The sequence below is a fragment of the Pelodiscus sinensis genome, chromosome 25 (assembly GCF_049634645.1).
Source record: "Pelodiscus sinensis isolate JC-2024 chromosome 25, ASM4963464v1, whole genome shotgun sequence".
In the NCBI taxonomy this organism is placed as follows: Eukaryota; Metazoa; Chordata; order Testudines; family Trionychidae; genus Pelodiscus; species Pelodiscus sinensis.
Window position 1 is genome coordinate 3,218,107 of NC_134735.1, and position 19,924 is coordinate 3,238,030.

The 19,924-nt window shown below is 48.0% G+C and overlaps 2 protein-coding genes across 14 annotated transcripts in view; one reads left to right on the plus strand and one right to left on the minus strand.

The window, feature by feature from the left end:
• FNDC5 (fibronectin type III domain containing 5) overlaps positions 1 to 17,525 on the plus strand; it is a 53,480-nt gene extending 35,955 nt beyond the window's left edge. For 6 of the 10 annotated variants that reach the window (XM_075908647.1, XM_075908649.1, XM_075908648.1 and 3 more), the window contains 2 exons: positions 5,222 to 5,355; positions 5,894 to 6,829. In XM_075908647.1, coding sequence (XP_075764762.1) covers positions 5,222 to 5,355; positions 5,894 to 5,944 — 185 coding nt within the window. In that variant the 3' untranslated portion in view covers positions 5,945 to 6,829. The other 4 variants (XR_012897577.1, XR_012897578.1, XM_075908646.1 and 1 more) reach the window with 4 other exon arrangements.
• Positions 1 to 19,924, minus strand: part of S100PBP (S100P binding protein) — a 55,100-nt gene that overhangs the window by 11,598 nt on the left and 23,578 nt on the right. For 2 of the 4 annotated variants that reach the window (XM_075908639.1, XM_006117527.4), the window contains exon 6: positions 17,644 to 19,359. The exons of the other annotated variants lie outside the window; for them this stretch is intronic. In XM_075908639.1, coding sequence (XP_075764754.1) covers positions 19,215 to 19,359 — 145 coding nt within the window. In that variant the 3' untranslated portion in view covers positions 17,644 to 19,214. Of the gene's footprint in view, positions 1 to 17,643; positions 19,360 to 19,924 lie in introns of those variants that run through there. 4 annotated transcript variants of the gene reach the window in all.

Sequence of the window (19,924 nt, forward strand, 5' to 3'; positions counted from 1 at the left end):
ACAGGATTGGAACCCTTGTCTTTTAAAAGTCAACACTGTAGGGTCAGACCCACCGTTGACAGAGCAAAGATTCCCTCTGCTCTCTTCAATCCCGGAACCAGTCTGCAGTGGGATTGGGCCTAGGAGATTGCATGTGGGATTTCCTTAGACCAGTGTTTCCCAATTGGTGCTCCGCAGAACCCCGGGGTTCCAAGAACGCAGCACTCCCCCGCACCTCTCTTAAAGAGACAGAATCTATTTTGCGGCTTTGCTTTTTTTTTTTTTTTGCTTGACAAATTTTACCCTGGCAACCCTAGGAATTCCTTGAAATTCTTTTAAGCTGAAAAAGATTCTGTGGCCAAATAAAATTGGGAAACACTGTCTTAGACAATAGTGGCTCGGAAGGGGCTGCTAACAGGCAGGTCAATAAATACACCACCCATGGGTAGTAATGTAGGCAAGAGAAGGCACAGACTTCCCAAAATTGGCTATGGGGAAGGGACTGAGCTGGGGGTGGGCAGGGCTTGGCTCCAGGGGCGGGGCCTTGGGAGGAAGGGGAGGGGCTGGGGGCTTGCTTTCCCCCAGCTGGGCCTTTACCCACCACCCATGACCCCACCCTGGCATCAAAATCCTTCCGTACAGTTTTTAAAAAAGAAACCAAGCACCTGAAGAGCTCAGGAAAGCAAAGAATTCCCCATGATGAGTTTGAGATCTGGTGTAAACTGGCATAACCCCGCTGGCCTCAACAGAGCTACAGCAGTTTATCCTAAAGGAGGACCAGCCACGGCGGATATAGGGCAGAGCGAGTGGGGCAGCTGCCCTGGGCCCTGCGCTTCAATAGGTCCCACGCACGCGCTACTACCTGTTGGCTGTGGCCGTGGCGCATGCGTGAAATTGTGCTGCCCCCGGCCCCGCGCTTCAATAGGCCCTGCACCCTGCAAAACTCTCATCTGCCCCTGAGGACCAGGCCCATCCAGCAAATATGTAAGGGGAGTACGCCCTTACCCCTTCCATCTGCCCGGAGCGTTCAGCATCCTCAGCAGCCAGCGGTCCAGGCTGGGGCCAGCATGCCACGAGTTAATGGAAGAGAAAGTTTGTGCCTGTTGGTTTCTGTACAGCGCCCCAGCTTCCCCGGCCACCGTTCCGCAGCTGCTGCTGCAGCATAAAACATTCATGAAGCAGCACGATGTTCTCCCCGTGAGCCGCACAGTCACATTGGCTGGGGGAAGCTATTTCAGGTGAAACCAGGGAACTGGCATGCAAGGGAATTAACGGGACAGTGGATTATATAAGCCATCGAGTCCAAGCCGGTATTTCCAGTTGATTTTTCCTCCCATTGTCCCACTCACAGGAACATTCTGCATCTACTGCGTGTAGAGAAAAAGTGCTACTGTGGGGAAGCAACCAAACCACGCTAGAGATGTGGGGCTGACTGGACAGCCCCAGTTCCCTTCCGAGAACAGGTCCGGGGGGCTCACACAGGAAATGGGAAAAGGTTTCGCCCTTTTGCTTAAGCCAGGGGTAGGGAACCTTTTTTGGGTCAGGGGCCACTCACCCACAGAAAAATCAGTCGGGGGGGGGGGGGGGGCGCACACACGTGAAAAGAACCCCCCCTCCCAAAACAAAACAACCCCACCCCTCACTAATGTGGCCCCCGACTGAGGAGAGAAACCCTCCTCACATTCCCCTTGCACATCAGAATCTGAGGGGGCCTAGCCTCGTGTGCTCCAGTAGAGGGGTGGGGGTGGGGCTCCCCAATGCTGGGGGGAGTCTTGAGGGCCGGATCTAGGCAAGCTGGGGGCTGCATCCGGCCTCCAGGCCTGATATTCCCCACCCCTGGCTTAAGCGTTAGAGCAACGAGTGATAATTCTGTTCATTGTAGGAGACTGGAGACTTTCCCTATGAAATATGGAGACCGGCCCATGCGCTGCAGCCCCAGCCCCTGGCCCATGCGCTCTGCGCCAGTAGCTGGAAAAGGGCTGGCATAGTCTGCAAGGTCACTTCTAGCCACCCTTGGATTTCCTCATGGTGGGGGGCCCTTCGGTGACCGATTAAGCTGACTTGACAGTCCTTCTGCACGACGACCTCCCGAGGTCGCCTCCTTCCACCCTACGATTCCCTGATCCCAGCAGGATTGAGCTTACTGCCTGGCTTTCACGAGACTACAGCACCAACGAGGAGTCCCATGGCACTGTAACGCCTAGCAGACATCTGGGCATCAGTTTCTGTGGGCAAAAACCCACCTCACCAAACTAGAGAAGCTGATGCCCCCATAAATCTGTTAGACTTTACGGTGCCACAGGACTCCTTGTTGTTTTGGCAGCTACAGACTAACATGGCGACCCCGCAAACTTCGATAAGACTAACCGCCTCCATATTAAGGTAATTTTGCATGTGTGCATATTTCCTTAGAGCCCTCGATTAATAGAGTTTGAAGGGTTAAATCAGGCCTGGAAGAGACAGTAAACTGTTACTGTAAACTGCCAACTTCCGTGCCGCTGTGTCAAATTTACACCAGCATAGGATTTGGTCCATATATGCTAAACAGGACACCACTTGGCAGCCCGCCAGAGATAGATGGAGAAGGCAGCGGGTCACAACTCTGAGATCTGGCAACAAATCTTGGTTATTAGCAATTTAAATAAAAAGGCCGGGGGGCTTATTGGTGTCCTGCCTTGCTCCCCAGAGATGCTTTCCAACTGTAAGTGAATCCAGAGGGACTAGCAGCAACCAGACAAGAGTCATATATAATTTTTCCCATTAGAAAAATCTGCAGTTTTGGTACATGCATTGATACCCGCTTTCTGCAGTGTGAGATTGTCACTGTTGACAATAACCACATCAGAAGCTGAACACACACAATGGGAAACCCAGTGTCTCCAGTCCCTGATCCTTTAAAATAGATAAAGAAGTTATTGCCTCTGTATCTTAAGAGCTAAATTTCCTGCCTGAGAAAATAATTGAGGTAGAATAATTAAATGAGATCGTTAAAAGGGTTAATCCAGACAAGAGATTGTTCCATCTTCTGAAATTTAGCTCCTAGCGTGAGCACAGACTCAGCCAATGCTCTGAAAGTGGCCTTGTAAATTCCCCTTTTAGACAAAATGACTGTCACTTACTGAACATGGGTAGTGGAGGAAAACCTCACCAAAGCTGTTGATAAAGTTTCATTCAGACCATGGCTTTTCCCAGCCCTGTGTCTGAGCCACCTGAGACTCAAGCATGGAATTAATTACTGGTGAATGGAAACTACAGTTAGCCTGAATGTACATGTGTGTTCAATGTAGACATTGAACTTCTCTGATGGCTCATTGCCAAGGACACAAGACTTGGTGTCAAAGTCTGGGCTCTAGTATTGGTTTTGCCTAAGTTTCTCATCTGAAAAGGAGGATACTTTTATGCAGCCTATCTTCCCAAGGCTGACAATTTGCTGGCACATAAGATAGCACTCGTGTAACAGCACTACCTGGGGACAACACCCATTCCAACTCCCATCACTCCTAAGCGCTTTGAGACCAACAGGTGGGAAACTCTATGGCTGTGTCTAGACTGGCCAGTTTTTCCGGAAAATCAGCCGTTTTTCCAGAAAAACTAGCCAGCTGTCTACATTGGCCGCTTGAATTTCCACAAAAGCACTGACTTCCTACTGTAAGAAATCAGTGCTTTTTGCAGAAATACTATGCTGCTCCTGTTTGGGCAAAAGTCCCTTTTGCGCAAAACTTTTGCGCAAAAGGGCCAGTGTAAACAGCTGAGATTTGTTTTCTGCAAAAAAGCCCTGATCGTGAAAATGACGATCGGGGCTTTTTTGCGGAAAAGTGCGTCTAGATTGGCCACGGACGCTTTTCCGCAAAAAGTGCTTTTGCGGAAAAGCGTCCGTGCCAATCTAGACGTGCTTTTCTGAAAATGCTTTTAACGGAAAAGTTTTCCGTTAAAAGCATTTCCGGAAAATCATGCCAGTCTAGACGTAGCCTATATACCTGCAGACAACTGTTGTTATGGGAGTTGGATCCTTTTCCAGGATGCAAGAAGCAACGGGCTTGTCAATCGCCCTTTCTGGCACTGCTGTTACTTTGTGCTTGAACCTGGGAGGCAGAGAGGTGGTTATTTGGGCAGAACACAACAAACTGCGGTGAAAGACTTTTTCACCCTTTGTCATTTGTCATGGCTACCTCTGCTTTGTTCGCTACACACCTAAACAATGTGCGAGGCCGTTGGCAGCTCATCCGGCTGTAGCTGTCATATATTTGCAGATGTTGTCCTGCTGAGCCTGGTTTCTTTCATCTGTAGGCAGGCACAGGTCTCAACTGCTCCCCTCTGGGCTTCAGAAAAGGAAAATTTGGAGGGTGCATTTCCAAGGAATGGGAATTCCAATAGGTCCCTGTGCTTGCAAAGCAAAGGTCATACTAAACCTCAAGTACCTAAAAGGCTGTTATAAGGGGAGGGAGAGAAATCGTTCTCCTTGACCTCTGAGGATAGAACAAGAAGCAATGGGTTTAAATTGCAACAAGGGAGGTTGAGGTTGGACATTAGGAAAAACTTCCTGTCAGGTGGTGAAACACTGGAATAAGTTGCCTAGGGAGGTTGTGGAATCTCCATCACTGGAGATATTGAAGAGCAGGTTGGACAGACGCCTGTCAGGGATGATCTAGACCCGTGGTCACCAACCAGTAGATCGCGATCTACCGGTAGATCTCAGGGGCTCTAAGAGTAGCTCTTGAGCCCTCTCTGAACTGCGCACCTGTGCAGTACATTTACATTAGATTTCCTCATGTAATGTAGGCGGGGCTTCAAGGAAGGGGCGGGGCAGTAGATCTTTGCCTGTTCTGAGACTTAAAAAGTGATCTTGGGTGTAAAAAGGTTGGAGACCACTGATCTAGACGGTGCTTGGTCCTGCCGGGAGGGCAGGGGACTGGACTTGACGACCTCTCGAGGTCCCTTCCAGTTCTAGGATTCTCCAACCCTGTGTAAGCTGCTATCCAAACAGGAAGCTTAAACACTTGCCCTGCTTCATGAAAGGGAAGTGGGAATGCACGTGATCTTCTGCTCGTGTCTGCCCGGGGGAGAGTGGGATTTAGCACTTGGGAAGAAAGCAGCCAGCAGTTGTGTTCGAAAAGGATCTGCGGGCCGTGGTGTCAGGGTGGCTCAGATCTGCCAGAAAGCGCAGAGCGGCACCGGGCTCAGCTCACCGCAGGCTCCCGCGGCTCGGCTCACCCATGTGACCTCTCCCCTTTTTTCCTGCTAGGAGTGATCGCCCTGTTTTGCAGGCAGTATGACATCATCAAAGATAACGAACCAAATAACAACAAGGAGAAAGCCAAGAGCCCGTCAGAGAGCAGCACGCCTGAGCACCAGGGCGGAGGGCTGCTGCGCAGTAAGGTAAAATGTTGTCGACAGGGCGGAGGGTTTCGTGGGGGGGGGGGGAGGAGCAGCCAATCAGGTTCCAGTTGGGCTTCAGCTGAATTAACCCAGCGATCTCATTCGTTCTCTTGGGCCAATGCACAGAAGTGGGTCCCTCACAGGAGGAGGAAACAGCATGGTCTAGTGGCTTGAAAACATAACTGCAAGTCAGGAGTCCTGGGTTCTTTTCCCAACTCACTAGGTGACCTTGGTCAGATCACTTAACCTCCATCCCTCAGTTCCCCCCTCAGGGAAGTTAGAGTAATAATATCAACCCCCATTCGTAAAACCCCTTGAGAACTTTGGATAGAAAGGGCTGTTTACAGGCGATGTACTGTCACCTGAACACGGGAGCCAAAACTCTTACGTTCAGAACCCCCCAGCTGTTTTTACAGGTCAGAATGGGCACGTTTACACAGCAGGGCAAAAGTTGAATTAAGCTACACAACTTGAGCTATGTCAATTGCGTAGCTGAAGTCGAAATAGCTTAATTCGGCTTTTGGCGTTGTCTCCCCAGCAGGGAATTGAAGGAAGAGCACTCTCCTTCGACTTCGCTTACGCCTCGTGAAATGAGGGTTACGGGAGTCACAGTAAGACGTCCTCCAGCTCGACATTATTTTGAAATAACGGCTTGCCACATAGACGCGCTCTTTGTTATTTCGGAATAACATCCGCTATTCCGGAATCACGCTGCTGCATAGACGTTCCCAAACGTGAGGGGCAGAGGGGATGTGAGAGCTGTTCTCAGCTAACAGTGTATCAGTTATTTAAGAGAAGGAGCTGCTATGAGGTGTAAGATATGATGTCATTTTCCACAGCGTAATTTAACTAGAGCTGGGCAAATAAGTTATACTAAGTCATTTACTCAAACTTTTTTTTTTTCCTGTTTCCAAATTGCTCAGGAGCAGATCCCAATTGCCTTCCATTTATTTATCATTTGAAATTATTCACCAATTGCTGCTCATTTGTGAGCGGTTTATTGCAAGCAGAGGCCGAGCTGTGTTAGTTACTTCTGACTGGGCACATAGGTCACATTCCCTAGGTGTGAAGACATTCCCTGGGAGTGAAACTCTGCAGAAGCAGATGTGAGGGGTGACTAGTCAGTTAGGAATTCAAAACTCTGCACAAACATTCTACCAAAGCCATCCCATGACCATTTCTCTCAATAAAGACCCTTGCTAGGATGTCGAAGTGGACGTGGAAGCGGTTTGAATGAGGCCAACAAGAACTGGAATTGCAGCAGAGCAGGGACTAACCTTTTGTTCTGTTTGTGCAGCACCTAGCTCAGTGATCCTAGGGCTTGCAGGCACAACCACAATAATTCACGGAAACCAATGGGATTCTCTGTGAGCACAGGAATCCCTCCCCATCCAGTAACTTGCAGGATCAGGTCTCAACAAAATAACAGCAGGGGTCCCTCGGTGAGGCACCTGTTCAAACATGCTGCTTCCCTTTCAGATTCAAATGCTTCCCTCCACTTTAATTTCTATAGTCCTGAATATCCAGGGTGATGGAGGGGGATACCCATGGCTTGGAAGGTGGACAGCAGCTCTGCGTTGGAGTCCAGAGACAGACGGAAAGGGCTTGGGATGCAATCTAGCAGCCTAACATTTTCTGCTCCCTTGGCTCTGTGATTTCTGATGACACTTTATTTCCCAGCTCTGGCAGCCTGCCCCCCTTCATGGGGATGAACAGATCTGGCTTAGGACTGCTCGACATTTATTAACTCTGCTGTTGTGGGCCTGTCTCCTGTCCTGGTTCCTTCATCCTGCCCAGTGCAGGAATATTTAACGACAGCGACAGCCTTAGCTCCAGGTTTAAGGAATCTTCTGTATCCGCCTGCAATCCATGGGGGTCAAACATGTGCCCCAGCCCCAGCCTGTGTGGATTTTGCGGTTGGGGGCTGCGGGCTGGGTGGGCTGTGCCCCATAACTGAGCAGCAGGCTGGCCAAAGAAACAGGATAAAATTCTGATCTCCATTAGGCTGCAGTAACACGGTCGCAAGCGCCATCGCTGGCCTCTGAATTGGAGGTTCCATGCAGATTCTGCATTTCAGAAACGACGCGCATGATACTAAGTCACATACCCCTGGATTACTAGGGGCCAGTTGGTCCCGATTCTACCCCCAGTGGAGTCATTTCCATCTGCGCAAAGTGGGGGGCGGGGAGGAAATGCTAATAAAGCAGAATTATTGCATTCTGCAGTGATGTCAATTGTTGCCCGAGGTGCATGCTGATGATAAAGTGGGCCCCTGAAATCCAGAGGGAAGTCCTCAGACTGTTTCTTTGCCCGGCACTTGCAGCCAGCATGAACACCAGCTCCATCACTGCCCCATTTTCATTATGCTGCAGGCGACAGGATCATGTAAAAAGCCCCACTGCCCTGAACAAATCTCCGATGGCATTTCCTTAGTGATCCCTACCCATTTCTCCTTCTTCCACCTTCTCCCCTTCTTCTAGTTTCCAAAAAACAAGCCCTCGGTGAATATCATCGAAGCATGACAGCCTGCCATCTGATAGATGGACTCCATTTCTCGCTCTCCCTCTCTGCTTCTGAGCCCTGACGACTGGGGACGTGAAATACTATCGGAGTGGTTTGGAGAGACCGACTGGTTGTCAATTTCTGACGTAAATCTCCTTGCCCTTGCTCTGCACAAGACATCTGGAGAGAAAGCAAAAAATCCTGAAAAAACCCACATAAGCCACTGGCTGAGAAGAAAAAGCTGCAGTGAAATTGACACCTTCAGGCGATTGTGTATCAGACTCACAAGGCACCTAGGCTGTAACAAATCCCAACAGACTTAGCATCCCCGCTCCCCTCTCTCTCTCCTGGAAGGATTTTCCTCTCTCTGGAGATGCACAAAATGTCACTGTAGTTCTGTTTTGCGTCACTGTCCCCACATGTCAACCGCATCCACATGGGTTCAGGCTGCATTTGCCATTTCGCCTCGGGAGAGAAAGAAACCTCACCCCATGGCAAAGGAAAGGATTTGGGCTGCTGTGTACACTAACCTCACTCCATAGCGCTCATGTTTGTGGGGTGAGACATTTTTGCAGGTGGGGGAGGGGGAGGGGGAGTGTTTTTAACAATGGCAAACTACAGTTTCCATCTGGACGGTCACTACTTTGCTGGCTGCTCTCCAGTTGGGACCTGCAGTGTGTGTCTTGATTTTTGCCGTCTCTTCTCTTCCGCAATGCTGCAATCCACCTAAAACAAGCAAGGCGGGATTCACAGCACTGCGGGCCACAGACCAACAGAGACCAGAAGCCAACCAGGGTTTGGATTCCAGGAGAACTTGGACTGTTTTCTTTATTATATTTGCTTGACTGATTCCACCGACAGTGGAACAAATGGTTCATATAAAGTGTGGCCAGTTAGTGCAAAAAAATCCCCAAAACAAAGTCAGGATGAGAACAGTTGCTATGCAAGGATACTCGGTTCCCAGTGCTGACAGCCATCGTAATCACTGCCGAGGGACTGCTGCCCAAGGATAGTCAAGGCCATGACGCCCCAGTTACTTCTTTTACTGGGGTTCGATGAGTGGCGTTCCCCTCTCATCTCTTGTCTCCGCTATTCCTCACAACACTCGATTGTGAAGAGTCCCTCCTCCACAAACATGAGGAGTCTCCTCTCTGCTTTAGGAGTTGACAGGTTCCCTTGTGACTTACATGGTTTGGAGGCAGATAGGTGAGAGGTCAAATGGAACCAGCGCTTTGCCATCAGGTTTTTATCTTTGTTTAGTTGCAAGGCCATTCCCGACCTGCTGGGGGAGAACATAAGACCCAGATCATTCCATCACGGGTTAGCCCCAGTAAGACTGAACTTCTCTCACGGCAAAGCAACCTGCATTCAGGCAAGACAGTGATTCAAAAGCCACAGCACAAAGCCAGGCTGGCAGGCACTGAGGTCGGACATCTTCCCCTTCGCCTCTCTCAGGTAGTCCATCCAGGAGGAAGGCGCCGGGAGCTTCGCAGGCAGAGGCATCTTATAAACAAGGGCTTCCCCACTGCCAGTTTCAGGGAGGCAGCCAGCCCTCCTATCGTTTTCTAAATTGGATCCTTTGCCAAAAGCTACTCCCCACCCCCGCGAGGGAGAGGTCAATACCTCGGACACAGTTGGAGCAATAACCACTTTTTAATGTACAATAAAGATTAAAGGCACAGCTTTCCTTGTACCTACTGAAGTTGGGTGATGTTTCCTCTTGGTCCACACCGGGGCAGAATGCATGAACCCGAAGAGGACGGCCTTTTACTCCCATTTCTGGGGCAATCATGAATGTGGCTGTTTTGCCCCGCCTCTGTTTGCAGGCAGCAAGTAAAGGTCCAGGAGGGTTAACTATGATCAGGCTGTGAGCTAAGGTGAGAAAGAAGCTGTAACATGTAGAACTAAGCTTATTTCAAAATAGCACGTCTACACTACAGAGAAGCCTCAAAATGAGTCCGAGGCAGGCTCCCCTCATGTGGACACGAGACCTCGATTTAGAGCCCCAGGAGGCACTGGGGAGTAATTAGTTTGCATGGCCCTGGGGAGGCACTATTTCGAAATAGCAGCAGTGGAGCATCCACACTGCAGCGATTTCGCAAGAGGCGTTATTCCTCATGGAATGAGGTTCACAGAAGTCGGAATAAGCCGTCCGTTACTTCAAAATCACGGCATTGCTGTGTAGACACTTGCATTGTTATTTCGGAATAACGGCCGTTAATCCAAAATAGCGCTGCTGTGTAACTCTCTGGCTTAGTAGGCATCGTATGACAAAGACCCGTCATTCCAAATCCACAGCCTATCTCTAAAGGAAGATTTAGAACAGCTGGTATGGTATGTACAAAATGATCAGAGATGTTCTATCATAATCTTGACGCAGACAAGCAAACGAGCAGGCCCCAAACTGGACCCTAGCTGCTTCTGAGGAAATTCAGTCAAGGTAATTTATCAGGCTTATGTTTTTTTATACAAAAAAAAAATGTTTATGGGAATGCAGAGAGCATTCCCCATTTTTGACAGTAATTGTTGTTTCCTAGTGGCAGGTTATTAGCTATTTCCACTCCAACAGTGATGCACTTCTTGTTTGTTAGAGATGGGAAATTAAAATGTGAGCACAGCTTTTTGTTCACAGTTAAGTATTCAAGCCATGATGTGGCAGCTTGCAAAGGAGAGTATCATTACGCTCTATAACTGCAGGTGTTAAAAGGTACAGTAATAATGCTATTAGCGAGAAAAAACAGATGTAGGCTAGGAAGCAAATCCACTCATACCAGAAAGGAATGCCAAGCTATCAAATGCAGCTGACTCGCTAATGCAGACATTTTTCAGGAACTATAAACTGAAGGGATTGAATAAGAATATATTTCTTCTAAAGAAGCGCTATGAAAGGAAGAGAGGCAGAGACAGACACGCTAGGGATGTTACATTGCGTTTAATCAGCTAATCGAGTCAATGGAATTTCTATCAACTACTCAATTAGTCGATAACGGGGAAACTACAGAGATGCAGCAGTGTTAGTTCCCAGTCCCGGGAGCTAAATCCGCTGTGGCTCTGCTGTTTAAATGTATTAAGAGCGGTCAGGCTCTTAATACATTTCAAAGGAAGCGGCACAACAGCGGCGGAGGACCAAGCGCAAGCCAGGAATCAGCTGACTCCTGGCTCACGCCCAGTCCCCCCACCACACCTCTGCCTCTCCTGACCTCTCTGCAGAGACTGTGTTTTTAAGCCGGCTCCCCCCAGCACTAGCTCCTGCTCCCCCGCCCCTCCCGGCCTATCTTTGATAGAGGCAGCAAGGTACCCGGGGGGGGGGGGGGGGAAGGGAAGCAACTTACTGGGTAGTTGACTAGTTGCTTATATCCCAAAGACACACACAGCCCTTTTGAAAATTATCCTAAGTCCTAGTTTCAAAAGCATCTTCGGTGCTTAGATGCCCACGACTCAATGAAATGTAGATTCCTAGGGGGGAGGGATAGCTCAGTGGTTTGAGCATTGGCCTGCTAAACCCACCGTTGTGAGTTCAATCCTTGTGGAGACCATTTAGGGATTTGGGGCAAAAATTTGTCAGGGATGGTACTTGGTCCTGCTATGAAGGCAGGGGACTGGACTTGATGACCTTGCAAAGTCCCTTCCAGTTCTAGGAGATAGGCAATCTCCATTTATTTAATTTAAGCACTTATTGTTGAAAATGGAACAGAGATGCCAATATCACTTAGGCACTTTTGGAAGTTTTACCCTTAATCAGAGAAAAGACTTTGCATTAAGAAACAAACCATGCAAGCATTTAAAAAAAAGGGGGGGGGGGCGTACGATCTGCAATCACCTTAAAGGATGCCAAGATTTTCCAATGTGATTGGGCTTGTCCGCTGCATTTTAGCTAAGTGTGGGAGGGAGAGGTTTGCAAAGTGCCATGTTTGCTGCGGGCTAAGCAGCAGGCAGGAGCGCACCAGAATGAAGGGCTTCTAAAGAGCCCCACAATAAATGATTTTCCACTGAACATAAAAACAAAATGCAGCAAACATCCAAATGGCTGTGAGGATGGTGTGCAGTCACTGGGGACTAATTCAAGTGATTTCCAGGAACCAATTACACATAGTCGATGTGCACAACGAGAGAACGCTATCTCCAGGCCAACGTATGTCTAAAGTTAAGCACCACTTGCCTTTATTTCTTAAAAAGCACCATAATCCTGTGCTTATAGGCACCAATTTAGTCAATATATTCCTCCCCCACATGAGGGTTTAGTGAAACTGTACCCAGAGGGCGACGTGGAGTGAACAATTCAACACGGGATGTCCTTACATTCACAACTGTAGCTGCCATCAATTTCCCAGTCACTTCCCTCCTACCCTAACCAACAGCACAAACTCTGTTCCCGCAGTTCTCTGAGAAAAAACGAGAACATTTATGCACTTTGGACACCATTCATTAAAGGAGGAAACACCTCCACAGCTGACAACGTTCTTACAATCCCAGCAGACAACAACTCACTGGAAGAGCTGTAAATGGGGAGAAACAGATTGTTCATTCTAGCATTTGCCCAAGATACCAAAGGTCACATCATTCAAAGGTGTGTATCCTAGTGGCACATGCATTGCACACATATAAAATGTGGGCAGTAGGATGCAAGAATTGAACCAGTTAACAGATAGGCTGATGCTTACAGATTCCAGTTACCAGTTAAACGCCCGCAATGCCAGCAGCCGGAGGGAGCCCGCAGCACTGGCAGCCAGCTGGGAGCCTGCAGCCAGCAACCCATGGGATGGCGAGGCCAGCAAGCCCGTAGGGCCAGCAGCCGGCAGGCACTGGCTGCCTAGGGGGTAGTCAGCAGCTGACGGGGCTACTGATGGGTTAAAAAATGCCGTTGTTTAACCGTGTAACCAACTAAATTGTAATTGGTTACACGATTAGTATTTAACAACTTGTTTACATCCCTGGTGGGCACTCGTATGCATTAGCAGATTTCAGTTTCTAGCAGACAAACAGGGAATGGAGTTTAAAGTGCACACTGAGCCAAATGTAATTTCCTCCAGACTGGCAATAAGGCTTACTGTTGCGACATCCTAACCTACCACTGAATTATCTGTATCGAGACCACTAGCAGACAGGCCGACCGGCTACCTGTGGCGCCTGCCTTGTTTCTTAAAATTGCTGTTAAAAAGTTATCTACTTTCTCCATGGGGCTCCCCCGGCTGTGAATTCAGTCATATCTGCTGACCATACAGACTAAAAAACATTTTCCAACTTTTTAGTCCTCTTAGCCCCCACACCCATGGGCAAGCGAGCTGGATTCTATTCCAGCTCATGCATCACCATTCGTTCTGTTTAACTACGCTCCAACTGCAGAACCGTTGTAATTAGTGATAGAGCCAGGAGAGGCACAGCTTGAATTTCAGATCCCAGATGGAGTCACAGGGCTGGCAGCTAGAACAGCCATCTTTTCCTCTCGCAAGCTGAAGGAGTCTGATGTGGAGCCACAGAGAAAGACAATAATGACAGACCCCAAGATACCATGGTACACTTTTCAGCACATCACTGTCCTTTAAAACGGACAGAGAAACTCAGCCACACAACCAATTGCTAAACATGGCTTATTTCTAATAACTATCCCCCTCCTCAGAAGGTATAACTGGCATGGGGGAGGGAGTAGATAAGGGAGGGAATTGATCAGCTTTTAGGTCAGGTTTTAGTGCATATTTTATCTCCATCCTTTTAAAATTACACGGCAGCAAAGAGATATGGCAGGAAGATCCAATCAGCTGCTGAGAGGAGAACAGCTAGGACTTGTAGCTAGCTAGCTTTTGGGATCACTGTCGTCTTGCTGTTGCTATTAGAGTGCAACCCAATGGTAAATGCTCTTACTACACTGCAAGTTGTAAATCATTTCTTCACAGCGTTCAGATGTTGGGGAGGGGGTGCCTTGCACAATGGACTGTTCCAATCCGCATTGAGGCTAGAGGGCATTACCATGGTGGAAATAATCGCAATGAGGCTCCTACCTATATTCCATATAATTTGTCCTGCCAGGAGCATACAATCTCTCTCTTTCTCTGCCCTTGCAGCCCCTCTGAGGTACGCTATTAACTGCAGTAATGCTGAAGAATGAGATCTTTTATCAGTCAGGCTGCCTGTGAACCTGGAATCTTTAGAACACGCAGAGCTGCCCTCTAGCAGCGCCGCTGCATGTGGGAGAAACAGGAAGATCATATAGCACAGATTCAGAAGGAAGCTCCCCCACTTCCACCTACTCTTCTCCAGCCCGCCCTAGACACAGCACATGTTGTACCGACACCACCGTCCTCTCCCGCGAAAGACCTTACTATGTGTTCCTCGTTCAGAGCCGTTTCATTGTCTCAGCATGGCTACCTGGTACTAGAGTCACTCGTGTAGGAAAAGGCTAATCGAAATCGTCTCCTGACTGCCGTGTATAGTTTAATAGCTGCTTTCTAAGACACACATAAAAGCCAAGAGGACTAGTATGAAAAATCTTGTTCGACATCTTTATGCATAAAGGAGCACAACAGCGAAGCATCCACAGTTGCACCGAACTGCTTGCTCGCATCCTTCCCTCCCTCTGCCCCAGCTCTGACGTGACACGGGGCTGATTGTTAGTGACCCTCAATAGCCTAGTTGCTCTCATCTCGGTCAGACTCCAACATCAGCCAATCCAGTGATACTTCTCAGGCTTTGGAGGAAAGGCTCATCAGCAGCGGGGCCTTTGCAAGGGGAATGAACTCTGCAATGTAACTCATACGGCGATGGACACGACTTCCTCTCGCTTTGCTTTCCAAACAGCCTAGGAAACGATGAATCCAAGAGAGCCCCTGCCCCTTCCTTATTAGACAAGCAATAGGAGCAGGTAAGCTCTAGAGACAAAATCTTCAGCGCAGGGATCTATCTTTTAGGGACGCACACAAATAACTCCCTGTCGAGATGTACAGCCAAATAAATACCTGAGATTCATCGGCTTACACAACAACAGCCACTCTAAGAATGGTGCTAACAATCTCACCATCCCAATCAATAGCTGCCAAGTGATATTATTTTCCCATTCTATGCACGGCTCCCAACAAGTAAGATCTAGAGTGGTAAAACCACAAGAGATGTTCTATTGGTTTGGGGACATTTCTGATTGAGATTTTTCTAAAAGATTCATGTTTCAGCTGTTGACATAGCCTTAAAAATTGGATGCACTCCCACCTCAGCATTTACAGACTAATGGCAAATTGACACACCTATACAACAGCCTTCCTAGGACTCCACAGTGGCTGGAAAAATGTTTTCTTTAATTAACAAATGCAGTATATCAAGACGATGTCTGAACTACAGCCCGGATCAATGCTCAGATTGATCCACCCGGCGGTCAATTTAGTGGGTCTAGTTAAGACCCACCAAATTGACTGCAGATTATGCTGCAGTCAACCCTTCTACTCAAGAGTAAGGGCATGTCTTCACCACAGACTGGATCGACCAGCAGCAACAGATATGCTAAATCTACCGCAAGTGCTCTCCCATCAACTCCTGTATTCTCTCAGAAGCAGAGTAAGTGCAGTCAACAGGAGAGCATCAGCGGTCGACTTAATCGTGGTGTCTTCACCGCAGTTACAGACCTAAGTACAATGACTCCAGCTATGTTATTCACATAGCTGGAATGGTGTAGCTTAGATCGACTTTCTGTAGATCAACTTTCTGCAGTAGTCAGACCAGGGGCTAGGAGTCAGGCAAAGCCAGATTCTATTTCTAGCTCCACTGCAGGACTCTGGGCAAATTATTTAACCTCTCTGTGCCACAGACACTGCAGTTACAAAATGATGCTTACTAAGGTGAGTAAACTGTTAAGCCTCTACAGATCCAGAATCGAAAGGTGCTACATCAGGGCAAAATAGAGTACACGTTCACACTGAAAAAGAAAACCCAGGCACAGTGCTATTTTTTAAAAGTCAAATTAGCCAAAGCTGCCATGAGAATATCTGATAAAAGGAGAGACCGTGTGAAATTTGCCAAATGTTTCTGACTTACTCAATGCTTTGCTCTTGTCATTTTCCCTGTCAGCTGCCAGAGAAAATCAGGGCGTGAAGTTGACTCTATGTTGCTATTACTTCATGTACTGTACTCAAGAATTATTTGTCACCCACTGCTGATGGACTGCTTTGCCAATGCTTTACATAGAGCATTTTAGTGAAACAGATTTACAGCACGTGCTTAGTGATACTTTAACACAGGAAAAAAGAACGACTAACTAGGGATATGAAAGGTTAACCAGTAACCATCACCCTTAACGGGTGGGCTTGGGCTCTCCGCGGACAAATCCAGGCTGGAACAGTTTTGCTCTAGTCCCCTTGGGCTTTAATCAGTTAACTGGTTAAACATGTTTAACCGGTTAACCAATTAAATGGGATTTTACATCCCTAACTGTCACACACAAAAATACCGGCGACTACACGGATCCTTTTCTCATTTAAAATGTTTGAATTCATTCTAGTTTTCAGTCAAACCTGCCTGACGCAAACACTCATGGCTGGACAAAAATTGGTTAAGGGATGTGGAACAGAAGCAGACCCTTGTATATTTGAGGCGGTCGCTTTGGGCAGGTCTCCACTAGGGGCTGGATTGATCCAGCAGGGTCAATTTATTGCATCTAGTGTAGACATGATCACTCTCCTGTCGACTCTGCCACTCCACCAGAACGAGAAGAGCTTTTTTTCCAGTTGGCCCAGTGTGGTGTGGACCCCGCAGTAAGTAGAATTTATCTATGTCAATCGGAGTTATATTACTAATGTTTAGACCCAGCTGTCCCCATGGTGTACCTTTGCCCTTCCGTTAGGAGTTTTTATAACAGGATAATCTCCCACCCACCCACCAATAAAAAGTTGGTTTAGAGGGGTGAGTAACTAGCAAGAACAAGAAGAGCAAACACAGCTGGAGTTTTAATGTAAGAATGTAACCAGTTAACTGATGATGCTTATCGGTTCAACTCCCATGGCTGCTAGCGGCCAGCTGAGCCAGGAGCCCGTGAGGCGGGTGGACGGCAGGTGCCAGCAGCCCGCAGGGCTGGCGGTGGGTTCAAAATATTGGCGTTTAAGTGGGTAGCCGAGTAAACTGGGATCGGCTACAGTTAGTATTTTTAACATCCCTAGTTTAAAGGCAGCCCCGTAGGCGTTTGAGGCTATGGCGTCCACGGAGAGATGAACCATGCAGTCGCGGAGTTGCTCCTTCTCAGGGAAGTTGATTTTAGTTGCAAGAGAGCTCATTCCCCGCTGCCTCCTGGAGGAGCTCCGGTGAAGCTGCCACAGCTGCAGAGATCTGGGATGTGCCTCGTCACAACGGGATTCCCACAGGCGTACTTACCACCGCGCCAACCGATGCATTATGGAACAACTCCCATTACTCAGTCCACAGCTACTCGTGGACAGGTCTGTGGAAGCACAGCGAAGACAAGCAGTGCTAAGCTCAGCAAGGGCCTCTCCTTTCACCCAGCATGTTGTACTAAAACCCCAAAGGCGGCAATATGAAGTCCCTCCCCTGAGGCACAGAGAGCAGCTTGCACTGGCTGGTTGAGCTTTTTCAAGTCCTTGACGTCATTTGTATGAGACACACGTCCCGTTAACTTTCCAGAAGTGACTATGGAAATAATACATGTATTCCGTTCAATAAAGGACCTTCATTTTTCACTTGTGGATTCTGCAATGTGATGTTGTTCTGCCTTAGGGACTAGGTTAGAACTACACAAGGCAAAGTAGCTGGCAAAGCTGCTATTTACACTGAGACAGCTGAAGAGACAAGAGCCACAAAGCTCACTCTTAATCGTACGATCCACTTTGCCCTATACAAGGACTGATGCGAGTTCATGTTCTGAGCAGTTGCTAGATAGGTGCTCATTAGGGATGTAAAATCCCGTTGAATTAGTCAACCAGTCAAACATTGTGGTTAACCGGTTAAATGGAGGCAGGCGGGGAGACTGCTTCAGTCCCTGCTGGCTAACCGTTACCAGTAAGCATCACCTGGTAAGAGTGATGCTTGCCGGTTAATCGGTCAAATGCCTAGTGCTCATGAATGCTTCATCTTCCTTCACTGCAATAACTCAGGCTAACTTGCTCTTTAAAATAAATAAAACGTCTCCCTGAAGAATGTGTTTATCATAATGGGACATGAGACTAGCACACATCCCCTTAGCTGTTGATGGGGTGCAAGAAAGGCCTTGAGGAGCAGAAGAGCCAATATGGCGACAGGTTGCCCCTCCCCCAACATAAGAGACAGCTACTATGCCCAGGTAGGAAAGAGGATGGAGTGACGACGCAGGGCCTGCGGGCAGGTTCCAGTTGTCGGTTTGCTGGTTGTGTTACTTTGTTAAGCTGCCGGAGACCAACAAGGAAACAGACTCCTCGGAACACAGGTAAGTGGCTAAGGAAGCTTTTGCATTTAGGCGCTTCTTAAACATATGGCTCAAGTTCTCCCCTTGCTGTTCGTTCAGATCTCTCTGCTGTTTTCACTTCAGAGCAGCCAACCAGCTCTCTGGCGAGAGACAGCTGGCTCCTTTAGTCACAGTTGTTATTATTCCGAGAACACGGGTAGGAAACCAGAAAGGGCAGAGGGCAGGAAAGGGTCCGCTCACACACATCCCCAGCACCCTGGGTAATATCAAAACCAAGAGACTTTTAGAAAGTGCAAAATATTTATAAACACTCCCAAGTGCAAATGTACATGGAACAGTTTGCAAAGAAAAGGGACAAATGAAGATGACAAATAAGGGAGGCGAGTAAATCTGAGGAAGAGGGAAAACAGGCTGTTCTCCAATTGCCTCTTAATTTATGCCAACTTGATGTGTCACCCGAGAATACTGACATTATTAACCTTCACAAAGGGACATGGACCAAGCAGGTGATTCCATCGCCAGCGGTGTCCAAAGGGAAGCTAGTAGTCGATCTAAAAAAACCACAAAGCTTTATTCTGGGCCCAGGCTTTGAAGAAACGATTTTGATTCTAAATTGCATCGTTGAGCTCCGGTAGCTGAAGTGTTATATCCATTAAGTCACAGCCAACAAAAAGTCTTCCTTTTGAACAGTGGGGAACCTTTGCTTGTCAGCTGCTCCCTGGAAAGTTTACTTTTGTTTCAATGGAAAACACCGAGAAGAAATGCTACAATGTTACCTGTACAGAACAGTTCACCATATTTAACCTGTATTTAAAAGGAGGTTCTGAAGGTCTCAAAAACACAACACACATAAAATCCCTGAACTGGCCTTATTAAAACAGAACAATCCACAGAGCAAACAACCACGAGACAAACTGCTAATGCTACAGGATCACTAAAAACTAAACGGAGAAAAAAAAACCAGCACAGTCCCTCGGTACCATGTAGCTCAGACACTGGGGGGCGCGGTGACAGAGCTACGCCGGAAGTGGTCAGGAATGTCCTGGAAGCGACGGTAGTGGGCCAAGTTCTTGCTCACCCATTGCGTAAGGCTGAATTTTTGGCTGGGTTTCTTGGAGAACCTTGGGTATTTTCTGCAAGAACAGAAGAGGAAGAACGGTAACAGGAGAATTAAGGCAAACATGGAGTGCAGGAGCATGCATACAAGCGTAGCAGGAACAGTGGCTAATTTGCAAAATGCCCTCCCTAGTTCCACTGCACTGGAAGTCTGCAGACACTTTTCTATGCCAACATTTCTGAACGAAAACGATCTAGCCATGCTGCCTGTTAAGTAACAGCCTGAGAGCACAAGAAGAGTCCTTCCAGGTGCATTATCTTTAGTGCTTTCTCTGTTCTCTCACCCTCCTTGCAGAGATCTGTTTCTCCTTGGCCTGCCAGGAAAGTCTGAAAGTTGCTCAGTGCATGAGAGTTTACTTCTCATTTAATTCCCAAAGAAGGAGCTGCTGGCATGCAAATATTGCCATTGCCGGGAGCTAGCACATTCTGCAAAAGCTGCTGGCTTTGTTCAAAAACCAAACCCCCTCAAAAACACTTCCTACAATACTCCCACTGGGGCGTCTGGCATTGGCCGCTGTCAGCAGACAGGGCACTGGGCAAGATGGACCTTTGGTCTGACCCAGTCTGGCCACTCGTATTCTT